General features: G+C 38.1%; 2 protein-coding genes across 6 annotated transcripts; one reads left to right on the forward strand and one right to left on the reverse strand.

Annotated features, from left to right (window-relative positions):
• Window positions 1-971: 971 nt before the first annotated feature.
• pfdn4 (prefoldin subunit 4) lies at window positions 972-6,172 on the reverse strand. Its single transcript, XM_022763454.1, has 4 exons — window positions 6,119-6,172; window positions 4,572-4,679; window positions 3,778-3,918; window positions 972-1,331 (listed from the first exon to the last, which is right to left on the reverse strand). The coding sequence occupies exons 1-4, from the start codon at window positions 6,143-6,145 to the stop codon at window positions 1,200-1,202; spliced, it is 408 nt and encodes a 135-aa protein (XP_022619175.1). The 5' UTR covers window positions 6,146-6,172; the 3' UTR covers window positions 972-1,199.
• A 3,333-nt stretch (window positions 6,173-9,505) lies between these two features.
• Window positions 9,506-22,272, forward strand: LOC111235065 (proteoglycan 4-like). 5 transcript variants are annotated; one of them, XM_022763371.1, is made up of 12 exons: window positions 9,506-9,703; window positions 15,582-15,761; window positions 16,771-16,830; window positions 17,149-17,184; window positions 17,494-17,709; window positions 19,103-19,141; window positions 19,606-19,671; window positions 19,989-20,027; window positions 20,592-20,714; window positions 20,828-20,908; window positions 21,223-21,438; window positions 21,896-22,272. In XM_022763371.1, exons 1-12 carry the CDS (start codon window positions 9,593-9,595, stop codon window positions 21,974-21,976), a joined length of 1,248 nt encoding a protein of 415 aa, XP_022619092.1. In that variant the 5' UTR covers window positions 9,506-9,592; the 3' UTR covers window positions 21,977-22,272. The 5 variants fall into 5 exon arrangements, with proteins under 5 accessions (XP_022619092.1, XP_022619095.1, XP_022619093.1 ...); XM_022763374.1 differs by lacking the exon at window positions 20,828-20,908; XM_022763372.1 differs by lacking the exon at window positions 17,149-17,184.
• The last annotated feature ends 762 nt before the right edge of the window (window positions 22,273-23,034 follow it).

Genomic DNA, 23,034 nt, shown 5'->3' on the forward strand with positions numbered 1-23,034 from the left:
TTCGGGAAATGTGTTGAGCAGTTTAGTTTAATAAACGACTTGTCTTAGGACAAACACTTACATGTAATCTTCACATTTGTTTTAGCGTGGATGGCAATGAATTATAATTACACAGTAAAATGACTGTAGTTTGAAATCACAAACAAAAGTTGACTTTTCATTTTGATCCTACGTGTCACTCTCCAGCTCAAGAATTCAGTTTTAGTTTCATGAAAAAACACTAGATTCGTCTGCCCCCCCTTTCAGCCTGTCATGAGGTGGTTTTGCATGAGGTGCTTGTGACCACTCAGCTGCGAAAATTTCAAAAGAAGTTCACTGACTGTTGTCTCTCTAGAAAGACTGTCCACCACAAACCAAAGCCTCCATCTCACCCACAACTGCACAAATGACCAAGTCTAGAAAGCGCATGTGTAATTTCAGATTTATTTTAGACTACGTCTCTACAACTTCATTTGCCAAATCACATATAATTAAACAATGTGGTGACAGTTTAAGATGAGATACCTTAACTTAAGAGATCTGGATGTATGTAAGTTATGGTTGTGACTAAATATTAATTGGTTCAAACGTTTTTAGCCTTTCTCCAAATGAATTAAACAGTGACAAGGGTTCTAATTTAATCAACGTTAACTTGATTTGAAGTCTTAACACCACACAATGTTTAACAAGGTTGAGCAGGTCGGATACTTCTGACACTTTCACTTTAAAGCAACACAGTCACCAAGCAGAGAGCACTGCTGTGTCAAAGACAGGACTTTGGTTAATTTCATTCAAACCTTTAGGGTAGACAAATATGCAACAGGGTCACAAATGAAATGAGTTCTTGGGCAGAATGTTGCAGACTGTTAAATTTGATAGAAGTTAAAATGCAACATAGCTGTTTTGTTTCTCATGTATTTACTTGAGCTTGATCAACCAAGTAAAATAAACAAAAAAAACCCCATTAACATTAAATAAGGAGCCAATTAAAATACATCAGAAATTATGTGCATTTATTTAATCTTCTTTGTTGTCTTTGTGAATTTATTTTCCAAAACTTAACGCATACACACAACATCTGTGTAAACAAAAGCCAGAAACTACAAACCTAAGCTGTTCATGTTGACGCTTTGTTTGGCAAATGTGTCCTGTGGATGTGACGCGAGAGCTGCATGAAAAAAAGTCCATGCTGGGGCAGCTGTCAATGTCTGTTTCACTGCTCAACTTTCATCTGCCTCCAAGTTAATATTGTTACCAAACTTGGCGTAGAGCTGGACCTTCAGATCCCCCAACACTTGCTGTATCGCTGACACTTGCTCCTCAAGGCCTTTGACCTCCTGCTCCAGTGCTTCCTGTTTACAGAACATGGAAACTCTGATTATACGACAGCCACTGCAAATTCCCCACAGAAGGCAACTAAAATACAGGGTTAAGACATTTACATAAACTGGTTTTAATAGATGACTTTTAGTAGTTGTGTCATCAAAAACACATTCTAAAGTCGAGAGAAAACTTTTATGATGAAAGAAAAAAAGTTAAAATGACTATGTATAGAAATGTGCATGATTATAATCAGCAGATATAATGAGTGAGCTGTTTTCAACACACTTGCCATTCACTGTGTGTAGCAGACAACCTTACGTCAATCAAGCACAGGCTTGTGCAGTGTGTTTTTGTTGTGTGATCAAGGTGTAAACACAAGGACTAACAGAGATGTGCTGCGGTGACAGAAGGGAGGACTAGGTCTAATCTAAAATACATCTTGTTCAATGTGCGCCGTCTCTATATCTATTTAACATCTGTGGAGCACTGACACTGACACTGCCCAGCTCTTCTCCCACAGGTGCAGCGAGGAGGATCTCAAGCGCCCCTCTATGGAAACGACCATCTGTCCTAAACAATGTCTTCTGACAACGAGGCCCAAGCCTGAGCCGACAATCTGCAGTTTGTTGTTCTAGTTAATCTCTACCTCACGTACACTTAAAGGAAAAGTTCTGCATTTTGTGAAATGCACTTATTTGCTTTCTTGTCAGGAGTTAGACGAGAAGATCGTTACCACTCGGATGTCTGAAGTCTAGTTGCGTAACTGTGAGGATGCCAGAAAGCAAATAAGAAATTTTCACAAAATGTTGAAGCTTTAAACCTATTTATGGGCACATACACAGTATGTACATATTCTGCTTCCATCAGTAAATATTATCTGATAAATGTTCCCCCTTCTTTCTCCTCTCTCCCCCATTTCTCTCATTTCAACCTAACAAGCCCGGTTCTGTTGGAGGTTTCTTCCAGTTAAAGGGAGTTTTTCTTCTCTACTTTCACCAAGTGCTGTTCAGTGTGGGAGCTGTTTGGTTTCTCTCTCCTTAATCTGTGAAAGTGCCCTGAGATAATTTATGTTGTGATTTGGCACTATACAAATAGAAACGAACTGAATTGAAATATTGCACAATTGCAAATCTGGAAATATTGGAACATCTTAACCTCTGTGATTTCTGTCTGCTTAAGACTCTACAACTGTTGAACTCTCCCTTTAAATTTTACATCTGTACTTGATACAGAGCCAACCTGGACTCACAATCCAAAAAACATTTTATGATCTTATGTATTTATTGGTCTAAACAGCAATCTCCAAATGCGAATATATTTTGTAAAACACTTTTGATTGAAAATGTGTTTTTCACTTTGGCAACAAGTTGTTATAATCTACAAAGTCTATTACAAGTTTGGATATTGTGTTAACCATTTTTAATTCAACAGATCACAATTTCCTGCAGGGAAATCATCATAAATAATGTAGTATTAAGTCTAAATGAATGAGCATTGAGCTGTATCTGTCCCTGCAATGAAAGTAATTATCAACTATATTTCAGCCAAATTTGTCAGTGAAAGATTCTAGTTGGGTTTGGAGTGTTGTGCATACCTTACTTATTTTATTTCAGAATTTCTTTTGGAAGACTATGACAGCTCTCTCCATGAGAGCACAAGTGGAAAAGCACAGCAAAAATAAATTTTAATATAGTGTGTGAACAGACGCGTGAAGCATGTGAAACCGCCTTTTCTTTCAGAGCCTTTTGTGGCTGCAAAGTCCTTCACATAACACGCAACTGTAACTCTATTGACCAAAATTATTATTTTCAATGCAATCGAGTTTTTCAGCTTAAAAACAGCACATTGATTTCAAAAATATTCGGTTGCAAGAAAATTACATGAACACCTCACTCACAGTGAGACATGACATAAGATTTTGTTTGCTGTTGTACAACCTAGACCCTCTTGTAATGTGTGTAATCAACAGCTACTCACTGATTTAAAATAGTTTATACTCTTTTGTATCCTACACCAGTCAGGAATCTATGCAAAATAACCTCAATATAACTTATTAGAAAACATGTAGTGTGGTTCCTTTTCAGTCCAACTTGGTCATGAAAAGAGCTTTCTTGTTATTTTTTATTTAGTACAACTTATTGTAAACAATGTATTTGTTTAAATAAAAAGCTTTGATGTTTCATTTGCTTAAATTGATCATGATCTCATGTTGCTTCAAAGCAATTACATTAAAGATGATTCACATTAAGATAATGTTAGTACCAAATAAACAAACCACAAACTTCCGTTGCCAGGATGCAGACAAAACACAGCTTGTGATCTGAGGCTAACTGCTCATCAAATGAGTTTTTATGTCAATCATTATATGTTAAATTTCCCTCACAGTCCTTTAACTTGATGACTTTGTCTTAATGTGGGCATTTAACTGATGATTACAAGTCTGAAGAGCATGAAAAAAACATTTAAAAAACCCACCTTAGCAGCCTCCAGCATCTCTTGTGTTTCTTCCTGGGTGTGACTGATAAAGACGTCACCAATTTGATAAGGGATCAATAAAGCATCGTCGTCTAACATCATCAGGTCATCACTGGCATCCTGTAAGTCCTGCAGCGATTTCTGCATGGAGACATTAGCAGACCTATTACAGAGTCTCAATGAACAAATTAGTACTAGTAATGTAGCAGATGCAGTGCTCTGCAGACCACACGTAACTGTGACTCATCTGAACAAACTGTGTTACAAAGGAAGTGTTGATTTAACCTTATGGTCACTTTGGAGGCTGTAATTTGCAATACTGATGAATTATATTGTTGTACTCTGAGAGGTGTTTCCAGTATTTTGTACTCCCAATTTATATCAGTGAGGGAAGACTGAATATTAGAAAAACCTTTCAGTAATGCAATTAAGTTCAACAGTGCCACAATTACACAAAAAGAAAATAACAAAAATAACCATTAAGTTGAATCAATGCCTCTCTTTAACAGTTTCAGCAAACACTAAACATTGTAACCCTTATGGAAAATAATACCTGTGCTTCAGACAAAGTTATTCCGACCTATGTGAACCAAAATAAACAGGCAACTGAAGTGCATTATCCAATATCAATCTGTTAAACAGTCACAGAATTGTATGAGAGGTATCAGGTCTAAACAAATTATAATGCCCAAAGCCCATTAGGATTATCAAAGTCTGACTTCTGTAAACTCGGCTGACCACACAGTGAAACCTGACTCTGGGATATTACTGCATTCACAACAAATGGTGCTTACTTTCTTTGCGTCTATTTCACTTTTGAGTTCTGTCATCCGACTTGTGTTCCTGGCAAATTTATTGATCTTCTGCTGGTCCTCAAAAGTGACATTTACATCTTCAACCGCCTGCAAACAAGAGGAAATTAGCTGTGGTGGGTAATAGAATGCAGGAAAAATAGCTTCTGTTGTGTTACATTATTATACCATGGACTTATCATTACGAACACATTCACATTCAGTATATATGCATTGTAGTTGGCTCCAGTGAAGCTAATTTTACCCATTTTAGATAGATGGTTGTACAGCAATACATCATATTTTATATTCTCATAAGAGGTTTTTGAATCTTTAATCTGTTAAGTAATTAGAAACTGTAGCTATTAAATACATGTGGAGTAAAAAGTACAATATTTCCTCTAAAATGTGGTAAGATGTGACTGCCAAATTGCTTGAAATCAAGTCATCTCAGTGTGTGGGGGTGAAGTTTGATTTTTGCATGAAATCAAATTTAGATTTTCTTAATAATTTCACTTTGAGCACATAAACCATTCCAAAAACATCTCTCAAATGTCATACAAAGCAAAAAAATACATTGAGGAGTATCTTGACTGAATTCTGTGGTATGCTTTGGTGACTTTGTATTATTGGACAGCATTGTACTGAGAAGTGTTCATAATATTTTGTTCACCACGTACTGTGTATGTGGCAGAAAAACTGACAGAAAAACATGATGCAACCCAATACAAAAACACATGTATTTATTTGTGATGAGACTATTCAATCAACTAATCATTTGTGCTCTAGCTACATGTCTATTCTGTTGGGTAGTTTAAATCTTAACAAAGCATTGTATTTCACATGTTTTGTATGCAAAAATGTTGATTCGCAAAGAAACAAGTAATTTAAGTTGTTTAACATATGTAGTGTAGTAAATAGGACAATATCTCCCTCTGAAAGGCAGTGGAGTAGAAGTATAAAGGGCCATAAGATGGAAATTGTCGACCAAAGTACATATAAATAAAATTTGTACTTAAGTCCAGTGAGTAAATCTTATCAGTGATTTTCAACCTCAGGAAATGAATTAAATGTATGGTTAACGTTCTTGTTATCCGGTTAAACTGAACATAGTAAACCTGTCATTCATTAAATATGAATGGTCAGTGTAGCTAACCTTAGCTAGCAAGTGGCTTCCTGTCACCGTTATCGAGTATCACTGCCCTCGTTTAGCAAGTTACCAATCGTTATTATTATTATTAGTCTACTTATCATTATCAATAGACTGATGAACTCTCAGTTAGGTCAGGCAGTAAAGAGTCAACAAATCGCAGGCTTAATCTAGACACTACATTAGCTATCAAGCTAACACATAACAGTAGCTGCTATCATTGAGCTGAGCTACACGAGGGTGTGACTGGGACGTTAAATATCACTGACGCCAGTTACTGTGGCTGTTTTTTTTCCCACATGCAGTTGTACACATCTTTATTTGCGACCCCAGACTTGAAAGCGACGAAATGCCCCGAACAAAAGATAGATTTTATTTTAAATATATATCTTTAACTTACTACAGGTCCCTTCACAGTGGCTGCCATCTTGGCTTCTTCGACTGCACAAAGACAGTTGGACTGAACACGACAATATAGCTGTACCGCCATCTAGCGGTATGAAAAATCTGGAGTGTTACAGTAAAATATGACAGTGAAATGCTTAATTTCGTCAGTTTTGTCCATTTAATTGCATATTCTTGTTGTCACTCGATCGCATAGCTGCTTTTCAAATAAACAAGGTTTAATATAGCATGGAAGTTGTCCCTTAACTCACAGCTGAACACCCATTGAGCTAAGACAATTTATCAATTGCACCATAGGTGACAATTCAGCCAGTTTAGTTTACTGTTATAATTAATTATCTAAAGAAATGTGCAACCTTGCTTAGAATATGTCAGACTAGTTATTATATCAACCGGAACTGCTGCTCTGTAAATATTTCTACAGCAAACAGTACTGCACCCAATTTCAAATATTTACTGAATACATCATCAAAGATAGGTAAGTGCTGTTACACAGTATCTGCTGTTGGGCAGTATAATGAGAAATCATACTGTGTTGACCTGAGTTCATATGTTGTTTCTTCCTACAAGTCTTAAAATCAATGGCCTTTTTGTGAAGGGTCGTGCCACTAATAAAACTAGTAGGCTGTTATGCGTTGGTACATCATGAAGAGTTTGCTTGACGTCTCTCAGCTGCAGGCCTTGCATGAAGTCAGAAGTGCACAATCCAAACAGGGGAATCCAACTCCCACCTCGATGTGCATAGCTATAGGCTACAATTGGGACATTGTGTTCAAGGATTCCAAGCCTTGCCATAATACATTCAATAAATACAGCAGGGGTAAAACACAGATAGGGCCACTTTGTGGTTTGGTTGATTTGCATAAACAGGCTTGGGTTCTTTTGAGGTTATAAGGAGTAAAACAAAATGAGTGTTAAGGAGCTTTGATCACTGCACATTTACTCAAAAAAGTAACAAACAAAACATAAAGATGAGAATAATAACAGAAGGAATAAATCAAATGACGGACCTCTGTCAGTTTGTCTTTGATAACTGAATGCCTCTGTGTGGGTCTGTGTGTATTGATACATTGACAGGCCTTCAAAGGCATTTAAATGTGACCATGTGGAGGCATTTGAAGATAGATGATTTCATTACAGCACTCTCTGTCTGTCTTGATTAACTGCGATAATAAAGCAGATGCTTGCTCCTTGCAACTCAAAAAAGTGTTTTTATCAAATAATATCAAAGTAATACAGTGGATATTTTGAGGCACATGTCACTTTGATTCAATTTTCTATTGCTTTCTTTCAACAAACTCTGAATCTGAATCTTAAAACAACTGCGAGTGTAATGACCTAAATGATAAAAATGCTTAAAAGTTTTCTTTTCAAAACTACAATGACCAAATTTAAGGGACAGGGTTACAAGTACAAACACTTATTTTTGTTTTGGCAGTGTGGAAGTGTGTCAGCCCAATATCCTTAATACACATCCTGTTACTTCCCAGCTACATCTGTAAACAAAAGTGTGATGCCCTACTTTATCATAGTGTCCTTGATTGGAGTGTAACCACATTATAACTGTCAGGTGAATTTCAGAGACTTCACAGAGAGATTACTGTGAGCTAATCATGTGCTTTTACCAACAGTCTGTTGGGCGGATGGCGGGCTTTTCACTGGAGGAAATCCAATTGATTACTTAAAAACAGTCCCACCCATTTTAAAGCACACATATAATAGCCTGTTAACAACAGCCTATGTACATAGTTGGACAGGATCAGTGACTCCAGTGACACTTTCCATATTTTTTTTTCTTGAGGAGGATATTACCTGCTTGACTTGCAGAGGTGTAACAAGGTAAGACATAACCAACATGTGAAGAGAGAGCCATAGTCACATGTAAGTTAGTCGTTATTTGTTGTAAATCTTTGCTTGTCAGTGCAACATAACAAAACCGTGTTTCTGTTTTTGCAATTTGTTTAAGTTGAATTTGAGCTGAAAGCTGTAGGTCTGATCTGGGGAAAATATGGGAAACGAGCATTCCAAGAACAAAGAGATAACCAAGGTAAAGTGATGAATATTATACAACTAACCTGTAATGCTATAACTATAGTATCTATAGCTTTACTGTCTCTAAATCAGTGGCATGGCACACATGGAAAAAGTAAATGTTAGTTGCTTCTTGCATTGTTGAAACCCCAAGATTTCCAAAATGCTGGATCGTTCAGGTGTCTGTTTACAGTCAAAACCAATGCTTCTCTTGAAATTAAATCCCCCTTGTAGACAATACATTATTTTTGCTTTATTATTTTCTTCATAGAATGGGACAATTCATGACAAGCATGAAAATGGATCAGTGAATGGCCTCTCTGCTAACATCACATCTAATGGATTGGAGGTTGCTGGTGAGTGATATGTTTTTTCCCTTTTCTCATTAAGATAAATAACTGGAAAGTAATAAATCATAATGACTTATCTGTAAAATAACAGTGGTAATACATAAATGCAGTCACTAATTAAGTTGTATCTCTGTCTGAGAGAATGGGTTTTCACTCTCCTTTATTCTGTTTAATCGTATCTTATCTTTCTTGGGAAAATACTGTATATCAGTCTGCGACAGACAAATCAGCTGATTGTTCTATGTCCATGTTGGATTAGTCCTTTGGACTCTTATAATACTCTGTAAACACAGTAACTCCCAGTTGGACTGCATCTTGAGTTTTCCAATGTAAACTATAGGCGTAGTCTCAGACATTGACAGGGAGCCACTATTTGACCTGTCATGATGTGGTTTGTGTCCCTGCAGTGACAATAATACTAATACTGATTCTCACTGGCGCCTGAGTTTGTCTAAGAGCTCATGTTGACGCTGGAGATAATCTAGCCTTCTTCAATTGACTAGCCCATGTTTACTTCATGGAGCATGGCACAAGTAGATATCATGCATGGGTTTAATGTTGAATGCAAAGAGCTTAACATCTAACAGCAATAACAACTGTGAACTAGTGCACAGGTCTCACGTACGTATGTTATTAAATAAAGTGAATTATTGCAGCACAAACTTAATATTACAGAAATCAAAACTTATCTTAAGTACCAATCAGTAACATTTTGATAATATAAAGAACATGTTTACATATACAATTTGATTTATAAATGAATTGTGTATTAAAAGAGTTGTCAGTCAGTTTGGTGACAGCAGGTCCAATCCTATATTTTGAAATTTGGTGCATGAACTAAACCTTTTGTTTATATTTTACTCACACCTTTTTCTTTTTTTGCAGTTAACGGGGAGACCATAGTCCACCAAAATGGCGAACCGTTCTCTTTAAACTTCGCCACAGAATCAACTGAGCCTGATTTTGTGATAGTTGAATCAGACTGTCAACCTGCTGAGGCCCAAGTTATTTTGGAACTCCCTGAACCCACCATCCAGAAGGAAGAGGTCAAGAAAAGTAAAGAAGAAAAAGTTCATCTTTTTGGCAAAATGTTCAAAAAGAAAGCAGAACCTCCAGCTGATGTCGAGAACATTCAAGAAAAAGAGACATCAAATGAAGATCAAAAGGCTGTAAGTCCTCTTGCCACTGATCCACAGCTGGTGAGTACACTTTTTGTGTTTATTTTTAAAGAATAAGTCCAGTGATTTTTCTCAATTTCTTTATTGTCAACAACTACCATGAAAAGACCAAAACCAACAAAGAACTGATTCTACTAACAAGTATTGCCTGTGTGGCCAAAGCCTGATACAGTATATCATCTTCCTCTTTACCATAGAGCTTCATTGTAGTCCATTTAAAACACATCAATGAGCCACATAATCACACTGGGTGACATACTCTTTTATTACAATGAACCCTGTAGTCTATTATGAGTCAATCCCACATACACTGTCCTGCTGCCTGAAATATTGACTTTAAACAAATGTACGTTAATCTGCAACTGAAAATAATCCCCAACCAATGCACAGTTTCCTCCCACTTGAGTAACTTTAGCTAAAAAATAGAGTTCCCAACTGTTTTATGAAATTATTAAGCCTTTAAAAGGCTGAAAATAAATTTAGCCTGTAAAAAATATAACTTTTTTATTTGTGACACATCTTTAAGAATTACATTTTCAGTAAATGCAAATGGGGCTCTGTCAGTGTATTTTTGCCATAAAATACTAAGAGAGGGACTAATAAATTCTTGGTTTTGGTCTTACCCTTTATTTTTTTTGCACTAATCTCTAAAACAATCTGCCTGTCAAAATGCTTGAAATCACTGAGAATTAGATTTTCTTAATAATTTCACTTTTAACAGTACATAAACCATTCCAAAACATATTGCAAAAGGAAAAAGAAATAATAATTTGTGTAATCTCAAAACACTGAGAGACCACAAAAATAAACACATCTGTAAAAGGTAATGTGCTGCCATACACTAGCCCTGCAATAGATACATTGAGGAGTATCTTGACTCAATTATGTGGTATATATGTGGTGGTTTTCTGTTGGACAGCATTATACTGAGAGGTGTTTATACTATTTCGTCCAATTCATTTAGGGAGAAGAAAAAATAAATGACACCTTACATTATAATGTAATCCAATACAACAACACCACATGCTACCACCTCCATAGAGTTTAATCAACATCTCTCTGAGACAGTCTAAACAATAAATGAAAATTTTTTTCTCAGTGTAGAGGGGTGTCTATTTTTGTCAATGTGATCAAGAACATTATTATATTTTGTCCCAGAGGCAAAAACCAAATGTATTTTATCTAAACATTAATATCGATTTTCATGATAAAGGATTTGAACTCAAGTGGAGAAGAGGCTGCCACCATGATCATCACTGAGAACCAACAGGATGTTGAATATCCACATCAAAAAGCTGAAAGAGCAACACAAACGGACACAAAATCTGAAACCGATATTTCAACGCAAACTGGTGATGATGACGATACAACTGTAAATTCTGAGGGCCCAGAGGAGGAAGTGGTCATAATAGAGTCAGCAAATACTGAAGAAGATGCACTGAATGAATCTGTTGTTGTAATTGCTGAGGAGGCTGTTGAAGAGACTGAAAATGAGGAACCTTTGGACAATCAGACAGCCGCGATCATCAGTGACGATATTGTCATCACAGAGAACAATGTGTATGAGAATATACTGTTCAGAGCGGAGCGGGTGGAAGTTACTGATGATTTTGAAATATGTCACTGCAATCCTGAGGAAGAGAGTATTACTGGACCTGAGGAAACTGAGCCAGAAATCCCTAAAGAGTCAGAAAATGAAATGATTGCGGAGGAAAATAAGAGCAATGAAACTGTGCCATTGGAGGTTTCTTCCAGCCTTCCTAAAGTGGTGGCAGATTGTGTTGAGGTGGTTTTCGCTGCTGCCTCTGAATCCTCTGACTACACTGCTGTAAACACGTCAGAGCCAAGAGTAGATGAAGTAATTACTGAAGACAACGGTGGAGGAGCTGGAGACATGTTAGCAGATGTAGTAGTGATTGAAACCGCTGAACCTGAGCCTAATGTTTTCACTCCTGAGGCTGGGGAAGAAAATGCTGTTCCCTCCCTAGACGAAGAGTCAGGAGAAGGAAATGGTGTTCCCTCCCTAGATGAAGAGTCAGGAGAAGGTAATGCTGTTTCCTCCCTAGACGAAGAGTCAGGAAAAGGAAATGGTGTTCCCTCCCTAGACGAAGAGGCAGGAGAAAGAAATGCTGTTCCCTCTCTAGATGAAGAGTCAGGAGAAGGAAATGCTGTTCCCTCCCTAGATGAAGAGTCAGGAGAAGGAAATGCTGTCCCCTCCCTAGATGAAGAGTCAGGAGAAGGAAATGGTGTTCCCTCCCTAGATGGAGAGTCAGGAGAAGGAAATACTGTTCCCTCCCTAGACGGAGAGTCAGGAGAAGGAAATGGTGTTCCCTCCCTAGATGAAGAGTCAGTGATTATGGTGATTGAAACAGTCTTTGAGATTTCTCATGAGGAGCCAAATCCAACACATGCAAACCAAGACATATCTGAAGAAGAACCTCCTGCGCTTCTCGAGACAGAGATTCTAATTAAGGAGGAATCTACTCATGAAGAGATCACCACTGATGATGCTGCTGCAGCTGGTGATGTACCAGAAATAAGTCAACAAGATGACCTCAGCCCTGTTACAGATGACAAGCCCTCAGAGAAGTGCGATAGCTGCCCTGAGGAAGAAATTATCATTGTGGAGATATCTTCCAGTGAGCTTATCACCACTGAGGAATCTCCTGAAGGTTCTCCTGATGGTGAAGTCAAGCCCAAGTCAATTCTTGAAATCACCACTACAAATGATAATGCTGAGATTGGTGAAGATGCAACATCTGATGAGGGAGCAGAAACAGTTGAAGAATCAAATTCAGGTCCTGCTGTTGTTAGTGAAGGTGATGAGGAGATACCAGAGGCAGCAATTCATGTTCTCTCTCAAGAATTTGAACTCAGTGCTACCATTCCTGAGGAGACTGCAGCAAATAATGGCAGCCCTCTGGTAGAAGAGGTTATTGCTGCAACAGTTTTTGTGCCCCTCTCTGGGGAACAGGAAGTAAGCCTTACCGTTCCAAAGGAGCCTATGGAAGAGACAATTATCCAAACCAAAGATGAGACAGTTGCTGAAGAGATGAATGAAGAAGCTATCGAAGCTTTATCAAAAGAATTTGAAGCAGTGCCCGAAAGTGTTGAGGAAGATATTGCTGTCCAAGAATCAGCCACTGAAGAAGTCCAAGAGGTTGACAATTTTGAAGAACCTGTAGTAGACATGGCAGAGGATAAAACTAAAGTATTTGAAGATGTTTTGGCACAAACTGAAAGTACTGAAGGACCCGAACTAATTCCCATAATCTCAGAGGAACCTGAATCATCCACTGAAGGAGAAGTCATAGAGGTTTCCATTTCAGAACAACCTGTAGAAGACAGTGACATTGTAGAGGGAAAAACTGAAGCATCTGAAGATGTTTTGGCACAAACTGAAAGCACTGAAACACCTGAACAAATTCCTATAATCTCAGAGGAACCTGAATCATCCAGTGAAGGAGAAGTCACAGAGGTTGCAATTTCTGAAGAACCCGTAGAAAACAGTGACATGGCAGAGGTAAAAACCGAAGCATCTGAAGATACTTTGGCACAAACTGAAACACCTGAACAAATCCCTCTAATCTCTGAGCAACCTGTAGAAGAAAATCCAAGCCCTTGTGAGGAAGATGCAATCACTGAGGTGTTGGAGAACACACTAGAATCAGTCATTGAAGCTATTTCAGAGAAGCTTGAAGTCATTGAAACACCTGAACAAATTCCTATAATCTCAGAGGAACCTGAATCATCCACTGAAGGAGAAGTCACAGAGGTTGCAATTTCTGAAGAACCTGTAGAAAACAGTGACATGGCAGAGGTAAAAACCGAAGCATCTGAAGATACTTTGGCACAAACTGAAACACCTGAACAAATCCTTCTAATCTCAGAGGAACCTGTAGAAGAAAATCCAAGCCCTTTTGAGGAAGATCCAATCGCTGAGGTTTTGGAGAACACACTAGAATCAGTCATTGAAGCTATTTCAGAGAAGCTTGAAGTCATTGAAACACCTGAACAAATTCCTATAATCTCAGAGGAACCTGAATCATCCACTGAAGGAGAAGTCACAGAGGTTGCAATTTCTGAAGAACCCGGAGAAAACAGTGACATGGCAGAGGTAAAAACTGAAGCATCTGAAGATACTTTGGCACAAACTGAAACACCTGAACAAATCCCTCTAATCTCTGAGCAACCTGTAGAAGAAAATCCAAGCCCTTGTGAGGGAGATGCAATCGCTGAGGTGTTGGAGAACACTCTAGAATCAGTCATTGAAGCTATTTCAGAGAAGCTTGAAGTCACTGAAACACCTGAACAAATCCCTCTAATCTCTGAGCAACCTGTAGAAGAAAATCCAAGCCCTTGTGAGGGAGATGCAATCGCTGAGGTGTTGGAGAACACTCTAGAATCAGTCATTGAAGCTATTTCAGAGAAGCTTGAAGTCATTGAAAGAATAGTTGAGGAAGCTAAAGATGAGCAAGTCAGTGTGCCACCAATGGAGGCCAAAGAAGAGTCTGAGCCTTGCATTTCAGTCCATGAGGAGGAGAACATTGCCCAAGCTGAAGCTCTTTTGGAAAATCCTGATAAAGATGCTCCACCTGTGGTTGATGTGGAAGTCTTGGAATCTATTGAACCAACTGCCAACAACCCTGATGATTCTGAAGAGCCTACGGAGGCGAGTGAGCAACAACCACAAACTGAAGTGCTGGTGATAATCCTCGAGACAACTGAAGATGAAGCTACTGAAGACATAATACATGAAACAGACAATTCTGGTGATGTTTCAGCAACGATTGAGCAAAACTCTGAAACTGAAACTTTAGATGAGCCAGTGGCAGAGTGTGTTGAGGCTGTTGTTGAGACTATTGTAGAAGGAATCATTGCAGAAGAAGCTGAATGTAACCATGTGACTTCAGAAGAGGTAGGACCAGAGATCATTGCCAAGGAAGAGACTGAGGAGACTGAGGAGACTGAAGAGATTGAGGAGACTGAGGAGACTGAAGAGAAAGCTGAGAATGAATTAAGTGTGAACACACCAGATTCAACAGTGGACTCACAAAGTGCTGAAATTAGTGAAGGTACCTCAGTCACCAGTACAGACATGGAAGCTTTACTTGATAGGTTGCAGTCAGCTTGTACATCAGTTGTTGAAGAATCAGCCTATATACTTGGTGGCTTAGAGACATCTTTACTGGGATACACTATTACATTTACCATCCATGTGGATCCAAAGACAGAGCAGCAATAAAATGTTGAAAGAATTATCTGAATGTTGTTTTTCTCTAGAAAAAAGATTGCTGTACCTCATTAGGATATCATGTGCTTTATAATATGTCACAGGAATTGCAACTGGGTTGTAAAATGATTTGTGTCTTATAATAATGCGAAGTGCCTCTATTTGTATATAGCATCAACAAAACATTCACATTGTAAAATACTCAAACATTTTCCAATAAAATGAAAAATGAAAACTAATTTTCATTCATGATTTTGTACCTAATTCATTTGCATTATCTTGTGTTTAATGACAAATGATACTTGCTCAAAATCAAAGGAAAAAGTAAAGTCAAATCAGAATACAGTAGATTCACTAAAAACTAATTTTAAAATCAGGTCAGTTTTATGTTTTAAAGATATGCACCATAAGGGCACAGCAAGGTATTTTAGTTTTCTGACATTTCTCAGGGCATAACTCTCACACATTGTTGAATATCAATGAGTGAGGGGTGGGACACACACATTAATAAAAGGGTGATTGTTGACAATGCCCCGAGTAGGCAGAGGCATGGTTGGAATTGTGCTCCCATCTCAATGCTGCGATTAAGACACTCACTGCTTGCATATCAGCTCCGCTCTGCTCTAACATAATTCTCAAAGGCTAATTCTTTGTGATGGTGTATAGGAGACAGCTACCCTAAAGCAAGAATCAGAATCATTAACGGAGCCAGAAAGTGTGACTCTAGACCCTGGTCCAGAGGAAGAAAAAGCTCCCGAAACTGACAACGGAGACAGTCAGCCTGTGGAAAACCAAGAGGAGAGTGACCCTGAAGAGAATCCAGTTATGAACTTCTTCAAAACACTAGTAAGTGACACAATTTGAGAAACCAACTGTGATTTATATGCTCTTGATATTTATAATTACTTCTCATGTTAAATTAGACTGCTTGGGGAAAATAAAATGAATTACTATTTTAAATAAATCAATTAAATCAAATCAATAATTATAAATAGAATTACTGTAGTCAAAGTGAAAAAACAAACCGAACCTTGCTGAAGGCAAACAGCTGAAACTGAAGTTAGCGTGTGCTCTAATTATTATTTAAAGCCACTGAAGCCAAGACATTTGGTCATTTGTCTGATAAAGAAGATATCAGTGATGAAAAAAATTAAACAGTGAAGGTTTTATGTTTAGTTTTGATTTGTCTGTAATTCCTCTGATTCCATGTCGAGGTATGTGAAAGGGGGGTTTTAAAGGTATCCATAACTAATTCTGCCATAATGACAGCGCCTTATGGAAAACCCACAACAAGCAGCTATTGTATTTCCTCTTCATCATGCTGTCTTTTGGATTCATGCCGTTTTAAAGAGTTACCATTGCCCTAGCCCCATGCTAATCAAGTCTTTGAACATGCGGGAATGTGGTGGCCTATTGTTCGGCCCATAGTGTGAGCTCACAAGGGAGGCCTGTGCGGTTGGAAGTTGAGATTTGTGAAGATAGAGCGAGGGCAGGCCTACGCCATCTCCGGAGCACAATAGCTGTCACAATGACAGCACATGTACTGTATGTGCTCTGCCAGGGACCTCAGAGTGCACTCTGTGTGCCTTAGTTAGCTTACCATAAAGGCCTATGTCTGCATTCATGAAAGGCTTCTGTTTCATCTAAATAATTATTTTTCTGTTCCTGTCACATAAACTACATCCTCTGTTTCTGAACATTTTACTCTGCAGCTACATTAAATAACATACTGCTCTATGATGCTTTCATATTTAACATTTGAAGGTTAAGCATTTTGGGGTTTTTTTCTTAATTTTTGTGTGGTATATGCCAAGAGTTATTGAAGACAGTCAATGTTCCTTCCCTTGTTGCACAGGTGACTTCCACTAAAACATCCAAAAAGGAAACAGCTACTCCTGATGCCACAAAAGAGCAGGTGAACTGATGTTCATAAAGCATTACACTACATAAAATTACATTAAAAAATTGAATTCCATTTTCAAAGCCATATCTGCGAATTCAATAATGTTTGGAAAATGCAGGTGCAATTTGCTGTAACTCGCATCCATATCTGTGAATTTCTGTTTCTGTTCTGTTTGTGACTTAAATTGAAGATATTCCAGATTTTTAAAAAAGTACATTCTATTTTCTAACCAGCATTTACAGGACATGTACACAAAGCTTTTTGCACATCTTTGTTTGCTTCAGTTTAACTTTACCTCTCTAACTGCTTCCTTTTTTTGTTGCCAAATAGTCCCAGAAGGAGACCCAACCAGCAGCAACCATTACTGTGAGCATATAGCCCATGAAGTGTTTTAATTTCTATGACAGATCCTGCAATTCATGAAAAAGGCATACATTTTCAATACATGGTTGCATTCAGTTCAACCATCAGTTCTAGAAAGGACATTTTCTTTACTTATTTTAATTTGAATTTTGATTGCATTTTACATACTAATTAAACTTTTAATAGTTGAAGTTGGAAGAAAATGTAATTGCTGATCAAATGTATTTACTGTTGGAGTGACAGTGTGGACAGTAACTTGTGGTTTTTCTTCAGCAAACCATTATTTCAACATCCTCTCTCCCTCTTGAATAGGCTGCACAAGTATCTGAACCGCCTGCAGCACTCAAAGGAATGTCTATCCCACCACCACCTCCTCCAGAGCCACCAAAAATGGAAGTCAAAGGAGAACCAGCTGCCAAACCTGTAAAACCCGCGCCAAAAGAAGAACCAAAAGCTGCTGCAAAGGAACCCGAGCCCTCAAAAGCAACATCAGCCAAAGATACTCTGAGCAAACTCTTCCGCCCAAAGGTAAATAAACAGCTCCAACTGGAGACGACAAGATAAGATGCTTATTTTAAGGGATGTGTATTCATGTAGACTTTCAGTGAGTGCATGTTCCACAGGGTGTCAGATTATAACATAGTGTGAAACATGATGTATGTGAATTTGAGGTACTGCTAGGTTTGAAGGCATCCAAAGGCAAGGGTGCCTCAGCAAGTGGAGCCAATGCCCAGGCCAAGACTGCAGCAGCGGTACAGTAGATTATCATATTCTCAAACTTACCATGGCTCATCCTGGTACTAACTGAACAAGAGCTGATTTGTCTGGAGGTGGCAGAAACTGAACAATTTGCTGTTTCTTAATTGTAACAGCAGTATCTGTTTCCTGTTTTGAAATTCATCCCAGGAGTACCAGGTTTTGTATTACTCTGTCACAAATGTGACTCCTCAGTTATACATGCAATAATGGTGACTTTGGTCAGAAGGTTTCACTGGAAAATAGTCTTAAAATTAGCACTGGTGTTTCTACCACAGTCCATTTTTCATGAAAAGGGCATGAGTGTTTCTTTAAATGAAAAAAAAAACTTTTTTGACGTTTTGGGACATGCACTTTTTTTTGTTTACTTGCCTAAAGTTTGATGAGCAGATCGATGCCACTCTCATGTCTGTGCACATTTTGGGCAATTAGTTTTGCTTAGCTTAGCACATATATACAAGCACAAACATACAAGCCTACAAGCACCTCTACAGCTCACTCACTCATGTTACATCTTGTTAAATTATAAGAGCTATTTGTAAGTTTTGCTATTGCTACATAGCTAACATTAGCATTAACAGCTGTTAACTTACCAGAAGAAACGTTGTGAATTTAGTGTCGAACTTAATTTCCTTACTCGCCAACAGCTGTCTCCAGCAGTGGAAATCAATGCTAATGTTAACTCTTGTCTCAATCACTTCTTTTCTTCTACTAAAGTTAGCATGCTAACCCCGGCCCCTCTCGTCACTTTCCGCTAGCGACTCACTGCTGCCTCCAATCTGCCCTGTAGACATAGCGCAACTCAGAGGGCATATTATAACCTCTCATATTATGAAGACAATTATGGCCAAAGCTCTTGTCAAACGACAATCACCATCACCTGCTCCTGGCAAAAAACCACGTTCAGGAAGCTGAGAAAACGAACAAATAGCCCCTTTAATCCATATTAATTTGACAGCGGCATCGATTTTCTCATTCAACTATGAATAAGTGATTAAGTGATTCCCAAAATATCAAACTGTTCCTTTGACCAGTTCATTTTAGTTGTCATACACTGCCATACTAACATATTAATCTTTCCATGCATTTTTGAGGTTCTGAGGACATTTGCTTTCTCTCTTGTTGACTTTTACTAACAATAAAAACTCCTCCACCTGTCCCGCAGACAATCAAGGACGAACCACAGCCACCAGTAGAAGTACAGGTAAACTAGAGTCTGCTCAGCCTCTTCAGTTGTATTCAGGGATTGTTATATTAATATATACTGGTGTGTTTGAATCAACCTGCAGGGGTTTCAAACCTCTCACTAGCACAATAGGTCTTGCTTTGAACTGAATTATCACAAGTATCTACAAAGCCTAAAGTCTGTGTTACATAACAGACGTGCTATATAGTAAATTACAGCATTTTGCATGCTTATTTAAATTAGCATCTGTTCAGAATAAACAAGCAGTTTCAATCTACAGGAGACACTAGTGGAGGTACCACAGTCAGTTGTAGAACTCCAGGTAAATCAAAGCAGAGTTGTCAACATTGGGGTTTTGTTGTTTTTAGGGAGTGGAATAATAATAAGCCTGATACTATGATTATATCACATCACCATGTTCTGAATTCAGTGGGTCTTTTTTTTATTTTTTTACATGTTCTGACTCATTTGCATTCACTCAGACTGAAAATAAGGTTGAACCTCAGGAGACAGCAGAGGAGGTGGCACAGCCAGTTGTAGAAGAGCAGGTAAATCAGCAAGAAGTGCTCGGGAATATTAATTCTTAATTTTTCTTCACTCTACAGGCACCTATGACATGATGTTGTTACAGATGTACTAAATATTATGTTGTACCAAAAGTACCTTTCATGCATTTCAGTAAAACCAAACAAACTTGACATTTGCAGTTGGAGAAAAAAATAAAATAAAATAAAGCAGTTTTTAATGGTTTGATTAATTAAATATTTCACATTGCACTCGACTGTGTTCCATCATGACAAATGAGTCAGGTCTTCATATAGTGTTTGAATTGATGGGAAAACAAATAACTTTTCCTTCCCTGCAGATGGTGGATGGAGCACCACAGCCAGTGGTAGAAGCTGAGGTAAATTAAAGGAGTTCAGCATTTTTGGGAAATATGCTTATATGCGTTCTTTTTTGTTTTTACACTTTGGTTTTGTATGAATTTAAACAAATGAAAACAAGTTAAGATTTTGTTACCAGAACCAGGCTAGCTGTTTGCCCCTTGCTTCCTGTCTTTATGCTAAGCTCAGTTAAGCTAAGCTAAGATAAACTAACCATCTCCTGGCTTTAGCTTTATATTTAATGGACAGATATGAGGTTGGTACCAATCTTCTTATCTTACTTTTTGCAAGAAAGCGAATAAGAGTATTTCCCAAAATGTCAAACTATTCCTTTAAAGAAAGACAATCTCAGAGTCTTTTTCCTTTTTTCTTTCACAGAAAATAACTTCTTTTTTGTTGTTGTGGATGATGGTGCAGGGGTTCTTTTTTTCTGCCTCCTCTCTTCTGTGATCTTGGATATTTTCCCCCTTTTTACCTCTTCTTTCACTTGCAGGTGGCAGATCTGTCAGCTTCAATGATGGTCATGCCTTTAATTTGTAAATAGCTCATGATATGTATTTTCCTCTCTGCCATTTTGATAAAAGAAAGTGGATCCCTCAAAAGCTGGCACCCTGGAGGCTGCCGCAAAGCCAGAGCCGCCACCGCCTGCTCAGGAGGAGAAGAAAACAGCCTCAAAATCTTCCTTCTTTTCTTTCTTCAAGCCTAAAGTAAGGACCTATTCACTTCATTTTTTATAAGCCTTTGAAATATCTGAACATCTCAGAGTATGCATTGTGCTGGAATTACTAAACAGAAAGTAACAGATTGATGTGAATTTGAGGTACTGTTAGACCACATGACCACAAAAGTCCAGGCAGCCTCCACAAGTGGAGTTCGGCTCCTCAGGAGATCGACTGGAGTGGTAAATACAGTAAAATTACCTCTGGAGAGCAGGTGCATTATTAACCAGAGTGATTTCATTAATTACATCTGGTATTAAAACCTATTTGTTTTTATATTTGAGAACCATAACAACACGCATCAGTGCTTCTGTGATCATCCCTCATAATGTTGCAACCAACTAAGACAGACTGGATCCTAACAGCAGATGTACATCTTAATGCCACTTCAAATGCCATCTCAGAGTCCATCTGCGCTTAATGACTGGAGCACATGAGATGTTGTTATTCTCTGTTGCTCCAGGACTGGAATAATTTAGCTTCTCAACACTTTCAGGCTGCTGAACCCAAAAAGGCGACCCCTGCCCCCGCTGCAGCAACAACAGCAGAGGCAGCTAAAACCAAGGAGGAACCTAAAGCAGCAGCCAAGTCGTCAGAGGTAGTTGTAGATAACAAACAAGCTTCAGCGGCCTCCCAAGCTGGAGACGATGCAGCCAATGTTCCCAAAAAACTGGAGAAGAGGAACTCCATCCATCTGTTCTTTAAAAATCTGGTAAGAATGGCATCACTTTTCCAACTGCCCACAACTCTTGAAACCCAGACAACACATATGCACATTAATGCAGTAGTGTTTATTGAGGTTTATTTTGAATGCTCCTGCATATACTGTACTGCACTATGTTGTCACTTCATGCCCACTAGATGGCAGCAGCATCGCACTGAGAAAATAAAGGTGTTGGTCTCATCATCGTGTTACACTTCCTGACAATTGTTTTGCACAGTTTGATATTAAGAAATTACGGTTAATAAATCTGACTTTGTCCTAAGTCCTAAGTGTAACATAATTCAGAGGACACACATTTAGTGCTGCATTGCAAGTGATGAAGTTTAATGAAAGGAGACAAATAAAATTTCTACTAAGTACAAATTTGGCTTGGATTTCATGGCACCATACAAGAGTAGTATGGTAAATATTGTAAATAAAAACAAAATCTCCCTTTAAATTTCAGGGTCAGAAACGTCATTCCACAGACGCGGGAGTCCAGACAGAGCCAGCTGCTGTCGCTCCAGCAGCAGAGAAAGCCAAATGAAACCAAAAGCAACACTAAAGTTTCCATGTACAGACTCCCTTTCTCTTACTCAATCTTTATCTCTCTCTCTCTCATCACCCCTTCGACACCCTTGAATTACTTTAACTACATTTATTTTATTTTTTTGTTTTTGTTACTGTTTAGAAGTTACAATATAAGAGGAAAGGTTACTGGATAAAATGATAAAAGCAAGTGAGAAAGAGCAGTGAGCAGGTAGATGAACTAGTGGTGATTGGAAATGGTGAAAGACTGACTTGATGGTGAGGCTGTTGAAATACATATACACACACACACACACGCACACACACATATATATATATATATATATATATATATATACACACATACACAGACACACACACACACACACACACACACATATATATATATATAATTTTGGTCATAAAAATGTCTTGACAAGTATCGCAATGCGAGTGTGAAACCTTTTCTACAGACATTTAATGTGACCTTTCTCTAATCGTGCAACCTAACACACTGGGCTTATGCAATATACAGTACCACACTTCGCTTTTAGCAATTAATTTGTCTGACAACACATTGTCACATAGGCTCTATTTTTACAGTTCATATCAGGAAAATCATGCAGTTGTGGCAATGCAGAGGTTAATATGAAACAATATTGACAAAAGTACTTAAATGTATAAGACATTAAAATAGACAGCTCCTACTAGTGCTGATGAAAGGAGCGTGTTCAAACTGCACTTACAGATTTTTTTTAACTTAATGTGAGCAATATGTAGACTATATGTACATGTAACAGTCATATATTGGGCCATTCAGGAAATCACAATCTTAAGTATTCTGTGGGGAACTGATTGTAAAGTATTCATGTTAACAAATACATCTGAGGTGGCAAAAAAAAGGTGTCATTTTTGTGCAAATGTGTCCTTTGTGGTATGTTTTGCAGTCGTAGCTTTTAATTTGATAGCAGCACTTTGTGTCAGGTCATTTAATTGACGTCTTACGGTGTTTGTCATTTGTGTTTGGCATGTGTGCAGATGATATCATGCTTGTGTTTGCCTATATGTACGCGTGTC

Source organism: Seriola dumerili, unplaced genomic scaffold (assembly GCF_002260705.1).
Source record: "Seriola dumerili isolate Sdu_G_001 unplaced genomic scaffold, Sdu_1.0 BDQW01000468.1, whole genome shotgun sequence".
Lineage (NCBI taxonomy): Eukaryota > Metazoa > Chordata > Actinopteri > Carangiformes > Carangidae > Seriola > Seriola dumerili.

Coding starts and splice junctions, on each gene's coding strand:
- pfdn4 (XM_022763454.1), bottom strand. CDS start 6,145: ATGGCAGCCACTGTGAAGGGACCTGTA. Junction 4,680..6,118: donor CCACTGTGAAGGGACCTGTA/GTAAGTTAAAGA, acceptor TCTTGTTTGCAG/GCGGTTGAAGATGTAAATGT. Junction 3,919..4,571: donor GTGAAATAGACGCAAAGAAA/GTAAGCACCATT, acceptor GTCTCCATGCAG/AAATCGCTGCAGGACTTACA.
- LOC111235065 (XM_022763371.1), top strand. CDS start 9,593: ATGTTCAAAAAGAAAGCAGAACCTCCAGCTGATGTCGAGAACATTCAA. Junction 19,142..19,605: donor AGCCACCAGTAGAAGTACAG/GTAAACTAGAGT, acceptor GCATTCACTCAG/ACTGAAAATAAGGTTGAACC. Junction 20,028..20,591: donor AGCCAGTGGTAGAAGCTGAG/GTAAATTAAAGG, acceptor TTTTGATAAAAG/AAAGTGGATCCCTCAAAAGC.